Below are 12,565 nucleotides of genomic sequence, written 5' to 3'. Positions count from 1 at the left end.
TCAAGAAACAAAGCAAAAGTTTTTTTCCCATAAGTTTTTTTTTTTTTTTTTTTTTTTTTAGCTCTGGAGACTTAATAAGGCTCTCTGTTATGTTTCTTCTAAAATACCTTATTCTAAGATTCCTTGACTAATTGCTTTGTTCCTCTTTTGAAAGTCACAGGTAAAAACATCTGCTAAATGAATAAATGTAAATGAGAAATCAAAATAGATACCAATGTATACTACTGTTAATGTATAGAGCTATAAAATGAATTTGAATAGATTAGCACAGATAATTAGCTTTATGAGAATGTTATGATAAATATTTAAGTTTACATTGAAATATAGATAGATAATGCATTATTATTATTATTGTTTTATGATAATAATAGTAACAATAGTTTAGATTTTTAATATAAAGTTTTTAAAAACTAACATGATAAAAAAATACATAATTTTGTACATAAATCACATCACATAAAAGAGCTTAATTGTCATAGATACTGTCACATGACTACATTTATTGCTCAGTGGTTGCTCTTTTCTAGTTCAGGAGTCCTAATAAAGCTGTCCGTTGTTTTTTTTTTTATTGACGTTTTAAATAGAAATAATACTATTCAATATGTAAATATTGAGGATTTTTAATATAAAGTTTTTAAAAACTAACATGATAAAAAAATACATAATTTTGTACATAAATCACATCACATAAAAGAGCTTAATTGTCATAGATACTGTCACATGACTACATTTATTGCTCAGTGGTTGCTCTTTTCTAGTTCAGGAGTCCTAATAAAGCTGTCCGTTGTTTTTTTTTTATTGACGTTTTAAATAGAAATAATACTATTCAATATGTAAATAATCTGACCAATCTGAGCTGACATACTTCGTGTCTTCTGTGATACTTTTGTTGCAGCTTAACAGTGTAAACTTCTGCCTAATTCTTTCTAACATCTGATTTTTTGTGTTTGACAGAAAAAAGAAAGGGATTTGGGTTTGTAACGACAAGAGGGTGAATAAATGAGGACACATTTTGAGGATGAGGAACTGTTCCCTTAAGTGAAAGTCTCTATGAGGTCTCCCATTTAATCTCATTGCTGTCTAGAGAAACAACAAGAGAACCATTTGATCTTTTTCTTTTCTTCCGGGAGTCTTCCAGTGTCACTTGAATATAATCAAATGTTTGTGCTTTATGATGGAGAGGTATCTGATTGTTTGCAGTTGTCCTGAATGATTGAAAGCTAAAGCCAGTTACACAACCCCATGCTGTAATGATTTTGTGACAGTAGGACTCTTCTGCAGAGGCAGATGACAAACAAAGATTTTCATCAATAGGGTAACGTGATGTTCTAAGATTTTCACATCAAATTTGATTTCTCTCCCAATCGATTCTGCTGTATTTCATATCCTTTCTGCAGTTCACACACACAGGCTTCAGGTCTCCTTTAATAGAGCTCAGCCTCATGAGGCCTCTGAACATAATACAATCACACACACACACAACAGGAGGATGACAGCTCATTTCTACATTCAAATAAGCATCCACTTCCTTCAGTTTAAATTGGACCTGCTTTCCCTGTCAAACAACAACTGTGTCCTGTCTCGCATTTTTCTGTTTTAAAATTGATTGGCACAAACAACTTTGGCTGGCTGGCAGTGGTGGAAAGAGTACTGAAAATTTGTACTCAAGTACAAGTACTGTTACATTGCTGAAATAATACTCAATTACAAGTAAAAGTACTGGTGTCAAAACAGTACTTAAGTAAAAGTACAAAGTACTCCTTTCAAAAACTACTCAAGAGTACTAGTTACTTTTTAGCCGGCGATATTTAAAGGGGGTCATATGACGTTTCTAAAAAGAACATTATGTTGTGTAATGCAATGCGTTTATGCGGTTTAAGGTTCAAAAAACACATTATTTTCCACATAATGTAAATTATTGTTTCTCCTCTATGCCCTGCCTTTCTGAAACGTGTCGATTTTTACAAAGCTCATCGTTCTGAAAAGCGAGGTGTACGCTGATTGGCCAGCTATCCAGTGCGTTGTGATTGGCCGAATACCTCAAGCATGTGACAGAAATGTTACACCCCTTACCATATTGTGATACCTTGTCCCGGCCGGAGCGACGAGACAAAAACATTAAAACCCATTACAAACGAGGCATTTGTTGCATCCAGTGGGGACATAATTACTGATTATAATGACTTATACTGTCTTTTTATGCGTTGCGTATCGCGCAGCGTAAACATAAAACCATGTCTGCATTTGTGATCGGAGAAATTACAAACAACAAGCGCTACTCTACACTGCTCAAAACTTGCGTTTGAATAATCAGTGGCAAATTCTTTAAATATGAAAACATACTTACAGGCTGTGAGCCAGAAGCACCAGACTGTCTTTGCAAAGTTGGAATTGCCCCACTTTATTGAAACAGCCTTTGTGCACAGACGCATTGTAGGGTACTCTCCCAGGAAACAGCCCTCCGTAAAATGCGCTGCACACATCTGAATATTTGGGTTGAACTGTTCTGGAACAGTGTTGTAAATACAACTTAACCACTGATTTCTAGTTGTGTCCTCTTTTGGAAGGCCAAACTAAGTAGTTACGCTTTCACAATGAAACACACAGCTTCTCCATGACATGGCGGCGGCGGCAACAATACTACAGTGAGAATCAAAGTTCTGCCTCCTTTCTTTGCATGAACATTTGGGCGGTGTTATGCAAATCTTCCCACACAGTGACATAGACATGTGGGGGCGTGTTTAAACGAGGCGTTTTAGGAGGGCGTGGACGAGTCTTAACTTTTATAAAGAATATCTCTTTGGGTTTGAGACTTTAGTCTTTGCAACTTCAGGGGTCTTATCTATGCACGAACAGCTTGTAACACTCCAAAGAGAGAGGAAAATTTAAAATTGCATCATATGACCCCTTTAATGAATTACCAAAAAATATTAATTTCAAAGATCTATGTGGATAATGGCTACTTTGAACAAAACCCACTTTTATCTTATTGAACAAGTATGTCAATTAGTGGTCATGATACAGGAATTTCCAACTTCAATACCTTGAAAAATATCAATATCAATGTACCCGTGAACCGGAAGTTGCAACTGACTTCAGTGTTGTGATGTATTTCCAATTGAAATGGAATTTTGAATAAAGGGCAAGGTTTTATTGTGGTGGACCTCCACTCCACCTCTTGCTCATAGCAGATTCACGGTTGGATAGGAGTGGTTAAGAATATCTGCTTGTTATGTCTGACATCACGCTTCACTGCTTCTGGGTCCTAATGCTCTGCCAGACGCCCCCCCAAAAAAACAACAAGCTGTGCATATACACTCCCACAATGTCATGTAATACTGAAAAATTATAACCCTAACCTTTATCTCCATACTGAAATCCCAGATGGCCTGACAGTGATTCAGCTAAAACATTAGAGATATACTGAGAAATACTGAGACACTGTGAGCACGGAGACTGTAGTGTGCACAGCAAATTTTTAAACGCTTAGCTTAAATATGTAATATTAATTAAATAATGCTCATAAATGGCTGTTGAGATAGTATTTTCAAGTGAAATGAGTGGAGGCTTGGACCTGGAAACAGCAGTCCTTACGTCATGACTTAACAAGAGGATTCTCCCGAAGCCGTCAAACTGAGGTCATCAGAGCCAGAACGCCATTCCAGAGCAGAAGCCAATTTTCAGTTTTTGATTAACGATTACAACGGCAGACAATTTTTTTTCAGTGTATTGACTTGCACGGTTTAATTGTTCACCACAAGGCTAGTAATGTACACTAAAAAGTAAGAAGGGTCATTTTTCATTTCATGACGACTAATCATTTTCAATACCACTGGCAAAACTAACACATACTGTATACCGTTATATCGATATATAAATTTTTTTTGTCCATCCATTTTTTCAAGGCAATCATTATTTCAAGCTTATTATTTAGTAGTCTTCTAAAAAGACACATGTGCTTTATATGATGAACAGATTTTAAAGGGGTCATATGATGCGATTTCAAGTTTTCCTTTCTCTTTGGAGTGTTACAAGCTGATTGTGAATAGATAAGATCCCCGAAGTTGCAAAGACTAAAGTCTCGAAACCAAAGAGCTATTCAGAATCTGCCACGCCCCCCTAAAACAGCTCGTTCTAACACGCCCCCACATATCTACCTCAATATGTGGAAATATTAGCATAATGCACCCAAATGTTCACGCAGACTTTGTAGAAAACGAAGCGTTTGAGAGAGGCGGGGCATAGAGGACCTACAATAATGTATAGTATTTGAAAAATAATGTGGTTTTTGAACATTAAAGCATGTCAACATATTCTGTTACACCAAATACACCAAATAATGATCTTTAAAAAAGCATCATATGACCCCTTTAATATAGGCTTTTATTTACATACAAATATTGATCAATTACCATTACAAAAATCTCAATCTTAAACATTTGCTCATTCTGTGTATTTGTGCCTTTAAAATAGGCTAACTTTGTTGCAAAAGCTTACAGCACAAGGAAGCTTGATTTCAAACTGAATTGAATTTGCAAAAAAAGACAAGTACACAGTCAGTAATAAAATTATAAAACAAGTTAGTGATTTATATCATAAGAAGTGATTTAAGAGCCATATATGTTAGGCCTATTTATTTAGATAAATAGAACATCAGATGGCTTTGACCTGTAATGACTGTACAATGTAGTGATGCAGACTAGGATATTTATATGTACAAATCAGACAAATATCCCATTCCAAAACATTTCTAGCATAAACTTACATTGTAAAGAAATTAAAGTTCCTTCTTTGATTGTTGAAAGACTTTCTGGTGCATTTCACTTACAGCCAATAAAATGTAACAATAATTCTTGTTGCATTTTCATCGGTCAGGTGTGGATCTATTCTGAATGGTTGATAACTTTTGACAGTTTAATCCAGGAGCAAAGAGAAATAATTTTTCTTTAAAAGCATGGAGAGATTGCACACAGTCTGCGCACAAACAATATCGGAGTGAGAGGACAGGTAGTTCATTTGTATAAGTTAGGCCTATTTGAGAGCTCGCATTCAGTTTTCTGCGATTACATGACTGTGTTCTCATGTTACATTAAAGCGCTCGCCACATTTGCGCGGGAATTATTAAAATTATGCGGAATACCTACAATCCCGCGCCGACATTCAGACTCTGAAATTGACAGGAGGCGATGCGTGTCAAACTCACCATTGGAGAGGAGAGAGAGACGCAGCTTGTATCGGTGTATATATGGTAGATACTGTGGAAAATGAGTAACGGAACAGTGTCAGATATTTCAGTATCATATCAAAATATAGATATTTATGATAACACTACCATGTAGTTTGTTTCTCCAAACTTTGAGTCCATAAATTACGCTGAGCTCCCTCACTCTCTGGTCAGCTCTCCGCCTGCTGCAGCGGCGCTTTTCCCGGGTTCAGATATCAGGGCTGTTATTGGTCCCTTCACGATCGGATATAGATCTTTATTGGCTACTGAAGTGCCGTCAAAGGTTTGAATATCAATTCAAACTCAATTTACTCAGTAACGAACTATGATTTAAAAGTAACGAAGTAGATTATTTTGCTTAATTTGTACTTAAGTACAAGTAAAATACAGCTTTAAAAATATACTCAAAAAAAGTACAAGTACCTGAAAAAACTACTTAATTACAGTAACGTGAGTAGTTGTAATTCATTACCTCCACCACTGCTGTCTGGCAGAAGGCACATCAAATGAGCTGGCAGAGAATAATAATTTCTGAAGTAAGTGTGAGTGGTTCTTGCCACAACAAACATTTGCTGGGTTTGCTGGGGTCTCGCTTAAACCAGCCTAAGCTAGTTCTGAGTATTAGCCAGTAGTGTTGTGAATTTAATCAAAATAAAACCAATATGGATAATATGAATTATCAAATCGCAAACTGCTGCAGCGGCGCTTTTCCCGGGTTCAGATATCAGGGCTGTTATTGGTCCCTTCACGATCGGATATAGATCTTTATTGGCTACTGAAGTGCCGTCAAAGGTTTGAATATCAATTCAAACTCAATTTACTCAGTAACGAACTATGATTTAAAAGTAACGAAGTAGATTATTTTGCTTAATTTGTACTTAAGTACAAGTAAAATACAGCTTTAAAAATATACTCAAAAAAAGTACAAGTACCTGAAAAAACTACTTAATTACAGTAACGTGAGTAGTTGTAATTCATTACCTCCACCACTGCTGTCTGGCAGAAGGCACATCAAATGAGCTGGCAGAGAATAATAATTTCTGAAGTAAGTGTGAGTGGTTCTTGCCACAACAAACATTTGCTGGGTTTGCTGGGGTCTCGCTTAAACCAGCCTAAGCTAGTTCTGAGTATTAGCCAGTAGTGTTGTGAATTTAATCAAAATAAAACCAATATGGATAATATGAATTATCAAATCGCAAACTAGGGATGCACCAAATATTCGGCAACCGAAATTATTCGGCCGAAAATAGCAAAAAAATGTATTTTGGTGTTCGGCCGAATAAGCGAAAAGGCCGAATAATATGAACCGAACAATGACGAACGCGATCAAACAGAGGCACGCGCTAATGCAGCAAACATGTCGACGGTGTGAAAGTATTTAAAACTTTCAGAGAAAGATGCAGAAATCATTACACAGACAGCGAGAGACTTAGTGCTGCATCAAGTCTCCGATGAGAAGAAGAGGCTAATGTTGGTCAAATTGGGATCTGTAATATATTCTAATGTTTTAAAAGAAGTCTCTTCTGCTCAGCAAGGCTGCCTTTCTTTGTACAGTAAAAACTACATGCCTGATTCAAGTCTCAAAAATGGCCCAAAAATATTATTTTACTAACTTAATAATTTTAAGCTAAATTGTGCTTTGTTGGTATAATGTCTGCTAGAATGTTAAAAAATGTTCAGTGTTAAGTAAATATTTTTTCATTGTTGTTTTGTAATTGATTTTTTATTTGAAAAGCGGGACAAAACAGTAAAAAGCACATTTTGGTAATTGAATTGATGCAATTGTGAAAAAAATGGCAAAATAGGTCTACATGGGGGGAAAAATGTGAAAACCCGTATTCGGCCCAGTGTTTCATTTTGTTCGGCTTCGGCCTAGAATTTTCATTTCGGTGCATCCCCGTTCAATCATTAGTTAATTATCCTCAGTGTGCTCACCTGTCTGCCTCTCGTTATCTGCCCTATAAGTTCCTGTCTCTTGTATTCTAGTCTTGTCGGTTATTGTGAATGTTACCCCGAGTGTGTGTGTCTACATTAAAAGTATTATTGGAATCCTTGTCGTCCTGCCTGCCTCCACACACGTGACAATTATAACATGCATTTGTGAACGCAACATACGCCAGGCATCTTCCTTTACTTGTAATGAGAAGCGGTTTTAAACCGACTGTTGTCAAAAGAGAACCTTAGAACATTCACCTTAGGACATCCGTAAATATTAGCTTTGTAATTTTACAGTGGAACTATAAATATAATATACTGTACTGTTTTTTTCACCTGTTCTATTATGCACCACTGAAAAAAAGTCCAATCACTTATAAAGGTAATAGCACACCTCTCCTCAGCAGGCCGCAGGATTTGAGGTATCATTCATGTCTGTAGCATAAACGGTTATGCGCTAAAGTTTGAATAATAGTAATTTTGCCTTAGCAAACACCACTAATGATGCCGTTCGCCAGGTTTTTCAAGAATAGATGTGGAAAATCTGCACGTGCAATGGAGCACAAGCTCACACCTGGTTATGGGTGTGAAAAGGTTTCTGAGAAGCTGCGTTGGATTTGGTGTGTGTGGTGTATGTGTGTGTGTATGCCGTTCCCTCGAGTCTCCGCCGTTTCTCCAGTGTGCAGACGTGAATCAAAGGAGCCATTTTCCTCGCAATTTTCTTTACTGTTTCATCCGTGTGTTTTTCTCCATGACAAATCCAACAGAATTAAAAATAATCCAACAGGAGCCATATGTTAACGCCATTCTATATTCCTAACCACTCTAACAGCTGTGGGATGGGTTTGCTGTGACTTTGATGGACAGCAGGCGTGTTGTGACCCCTCGCTCGAGGTACTGAGATGCTGTTTGCACAGAGATTCTCGCATCTGCCCTCACTCGTGGCTGATGTGTTTTTGCTCGGCTCACATGCTAAGGGGTGGTTTCACTCAGGTCATGGATATCTTTCAGGTAATATTGGAGTCAAACATCAGGGCCTCCAAGTCTGTCTATGTCTGATGGCGTCGGATGTCTGTTATGGCTGAGTTTCTCAGGGATCTGGGCTGTAGGCTAACTCACTTAAAGCTGAAGTGTATACTATCTGCTCCACTAGCATCACCAAATGCAATTGCAACAAGAAAGAATGCTTCCCAAAGTGAAATTTCACTGGTATTGGAATTGACTGCTAAAATTGTGTTATTGTGACTATTCAAGTACACTATTTTGCTTCTGATAATATCGATATTATTGATGTCATGGGCAGGTTAATTGATGCTCGGTGACTATTTGTTTCATGTAAAAGAATAATTTGTAGTACTAAATTTTAAGTTATTATAGGAATATTTCACCCAAAAATTAAAATTGGTTGGAAATTGACTCGCCCTCAGGCCAGCCAAGATGTGGATGAGTGTGTTACCTAATCAGAACAGATTTGGAGAAATGTATCATTACATCACTTGCTCACCAATGCATCCTCTGCAGTGAATGGGTGCCGTCAGAATGAGAGTCCAAACAAATAATAGGCAAGTAATCCACATATCAGCTGTTTGGACTCTCATTTTGACGGCACACATTCACTGCAGAGGATCCATTGGTGAGCGTAACGTAATGCTACATTTCTCCAAATCTGTTGTGATGAAGAAACATCAATTAAAATATCTGTTTTAATGCTTTCATATTAGCAAGCTGCAAGACCATGAAGGATCATGAAATTAGTCTAATGTTATTCTCTTTAGGAAACTTAATGGCCAACAAAGCACATTATGTTTATAATGTTGCATAATTGTCTTACAGAATTGCATGTTTCTTGAATGTATTAACTGTTAGTGCTGAATGATACAGTACTAATGATACAGTATTTCAAAAAACAAATGCTTGCTGCAATTAGGGCAAAAGCTATACATGCTGGCACTTTTAGAGTTTAATGGGATGTGAAAACTGTTCCGTGTTGAATGCACACTGGAGCTTTGAGAAAAGAATCTGACCAGCTTTCTGAATTCTAGTTCTGGGTGAATACCATTGTTTGTGCCAAGGGCGATTCTTGGATCTCAGTCTTAAAGGGACTCAAGCCCCCTACGTGAACGTCTCGGTTACGTATGTAACCCTCGTTCCCTGAAGGAGGGAAACGCACCCGAAATTGCTCTTTTGGGGGAAAAAGCTCTTTTAGCGTGCTGAGGCGCACAGGGGAGATGATCATTTGCAACACAATCAGGGGGTAGTGCAGCCTGATGTGTGCAACCCACTCGACACGGGAAACCACCACCGCTGAAGCGCCGTCCGCCAACACGAAGAGCTCTCCAAGAGCGTGCTGAACTCGTTCAGTCTTCTCTCCGTAGAGTAGTCAGGAGCGGAACGATGTGATCGCTCGGCTCCGAAGCGAAAAGCTGAATATGCGCTGCACCTGCTGCCTACTTATACTCACGCTGTGATCAGCAGCAGCTGGATGCAATAATCGCATGCCAATGTGCATTGGCTCGTTTAGTTTACACTCGAAGTAGATTGGTCCCTCTAAGCGAGATCCCAATTTCGTCGGTCCTCCGACGTGACGTCGAGAGTGACCGACTGAAAGGGAATGTGAGATTTTGGGGCTCTGAGGAATAGTCGTCTTTTCAGCACGAGAGGTCACAAGGTCAAATCTTGCTTGATGGAAAATTGTTTAAATAAACTAATATAACTGACATGACGATGGCAAGGTTTCAGGTTTGATTCAGCATTTCATTTGCATTTTTTTAATGTAATGCAGCATTTGTTTTAGAGAAGAAGTCAGTTCATTATTTTTTATGTTGTACAGGTTATGTGCTTGGAGAGACTAGTTCAACAACTTTCAGGATTTCTTTTTTCTTTTTTTTTGCAAGGTCATGCAGCTGCCAGCCTGAACATTTATAATGAATCATAAGTGATTCCAGGCTTTATTTAATGGTGCTTAAGCCCTGTCTTTCCTATTAGTCCCCTTAGAAATCTTAGATTAAGTTGGCTCTCAGGTGAACGTTTTCTCAGAATAATGGCTCTTAAATAATTTTATCCATTCCAGTGAAAAAACATATTTTAAGAATGTTCATTTGATTTAAAAACATGGTTGTTATGATTATCTCGACCTTTGCTGGGAGAGAAATGTAGAGCCTGGACCTCATGGAACATTAATTGAATACCGCTGGATGGTGGTTCATGCTCTGTTAGGACTTATTATTTTGTGTTTTTCTGCAGGGATTCACAAGGATTTTAAATAATTTGTAACATATTGAAGCATAAAATTAAGTGTAATTATCTTGGAGGAGAGGCGAGAACTCAGCCAACCATACATTAACACATGCTGAAATTATGACCTTCACATTCTTACATAATCAGCTTCTCATACACATGAGCCAAGAGAGGAAGCTAATGAATATGTACAGAATGAGGATTTACAACTATTATTTATTCATGGGGAAATCATCATTATTATTATACATATTTATTACGTGAACTTTTATATTACATGAGGTGGTCAATCTCCCATCATGTACCTTGAAACATAAGCTTTTCTTGCCAATCTTTTTCTGTCAGGTACCGTTCTTGTGGAAAACATGCAGATCAATGGTCGTGCTCAGGATCCAGATAGAACCATCTCCTTGACGCTGCTGGACAACTATGATTACTGGGTTATCCTTGACTCTGCGCTGCAGAGACTGTATCTCAACAGCACTGGACGAGTGCTGGACCGAGATGTGAGTAAACAAACACACACAATCTGTCAAAAATAACATATTGCTACTGTTGTCCTTTGACTGGCACAAATGGATATATATATTTATATGGCAGTCTGCCTGAAGCCTCTAAGACAAACAAAAGCTCTAAAATAAATTCTGTCCCAATTGGCAGCAAAACAACACGCGTCACGGTAATGAGATCATAGCAGCCACACAGAACTGCAACATTTTCTTAATCAGTATTTTACTCTTTCCAATTAAATATTTTGACATCCTCGAATCAAGATAAATATACTTATGCAAAATTGCATGAGATATTAAAGGGTACATCGGATGCCCATTTTCCACAATTTGTTATGATTGTTTAGGGTCTTCATGAAATAGTGTAAAAACAACACCCTTTTTATCTTTTCAAAAACAGCTCTGTTTACGGCGACTCGTTTCAGTGCATGTCTCTTTAAATGTTAATGAGCTCTGCTCACCCCGCCCCTCTCTTCTGTGGAAGAGGAAAGGCGATTTGCAAATAATCATAAAAAATATAAAGTGTGAGACTTTTTGAGGTGCAGCTGGATTACAAACAGTTTTAGCAAACACCATGTAAAAGTGAATTTTGCATCCGATGGCCCCTTTAAAGTCGCCATGAAATCAAAATGGACAATTCTTAATGGAATATTGCAGTGTTTATTATAAATGATTTATCCGTGCACATCATTCATTTTTTTCAATTTCATGCACCCTCATAATCTTTAAGCAAAGAATGGCTTGCAACGACATCTCTTTTCTCTGACAACATGTTTACCGCTGCGAAGGTGGGACAACCTGTCACTCAACAGGGAAGAAAAGATGATCTCAACTTAATTTTCATGCCGACTTTTCAGAGAATATTTCTTAAAGATTTTTTTGTTTGTTTGTTTGTTTGTTTTAGTATAAATAAATATAACAAAATGTAATGTGGTTTATGATTGAAAATAATTTGCCATTTGTGTACAAATATTTGCTTCTCAAATAAATGTATTGTATTTAACAGATATGTAGACATAGTGTTAATTATAATTATTAATTAATCAGTCAGACAGTAATGATCCTTTCTATTATTATTGTTGTTGTTTGTTACTGATTTTGTTGTTGGTATTGTTTTTTACCAGAAAACAAGACCAAAACATTTTTATATAAAGTATTTACAGTCATTTTAGATTCATATAATGCAAGTAAATAAGATTTTCTTTGACTTTATCTTTATTAAGATATTTTTTTATAATGTTTTTGGATGTATTCGACTGTGCTTTCAAAGTGCAATTGACTGCTCTACAGTACAAGAACAGCCAAGTCTTCCATCAAAAGGCAGGAGATTTTACTCCCACAGCCGCAATATGAGCATAGCGATTTCTCCAATTCCTTTTTCCACAAGTGCTTCATCTCCTCCCTCTTATATTGTCTGTCTGTACATTACACCAATCTTCTAAAAAGAGGCTTGCTAGCCCCACACATGTGTCTGTGTGCTTGTCTGTGAAGCATTGTGTTAGTGACAGGTCTTTTATGATACTATTGGATAGTGATTAGAGGCCATATCCTCCTCCTCTTCGTCCTCGTCCTCTTTACGAGGCTTTGTGGGATTCAGCCACTTCACTCAACAGCTACACCGTTTGTTTTATTCAGCGTACTTGAGGCCAAACACCTTATT

At 37.3% G+C, this 12,565-nt stretch overlaps 1 protein-coding gene across 1 annotated transcript in view; it reads left to right on the top strand.

The window, feature by feature from the left end:
- Positions 1-12,565, top strand: part of pcdh15a (protocadherin-related 15a) — a 234,406-nt gene that overhangs the window by 96,109 nt on the left and 125,732 nt on the right. Inside the window, exon 5 of the mRNA XM_016273291.1 lies at positions 10,742-10,902. Coding sequence (XP_016128777.1) covers positions 10,742-10,902 — 161 coding nt within the window. The remainder of the gene's footprint in view (positions 1-10,741; positions 10,903-12,565) is intronic.

This window comes from Sinocyclocheilus grahami, unplaced genomic scaffold (genome assembly GCF_001515645.1).
Source record: "Sinocyclocheilus grahami isolate Dianchi unplaced genomic scaffold, SAMN03320097.WGS_v1.1 scaffold77.1, whole genome shotgun sequence".
In the NCBI taxonomy this organism is placed as follows: domain Eukaryota; kingdom Metazoa; phylum Chordata; class Actinopteri; order Cypriniformes; family Cyprinidae; genus Sinocyclocheilus; species Sinocyclocheilus grahami.
This window is presented reverse-complemented; position numbering and strand designations above follow the sequence as displayed.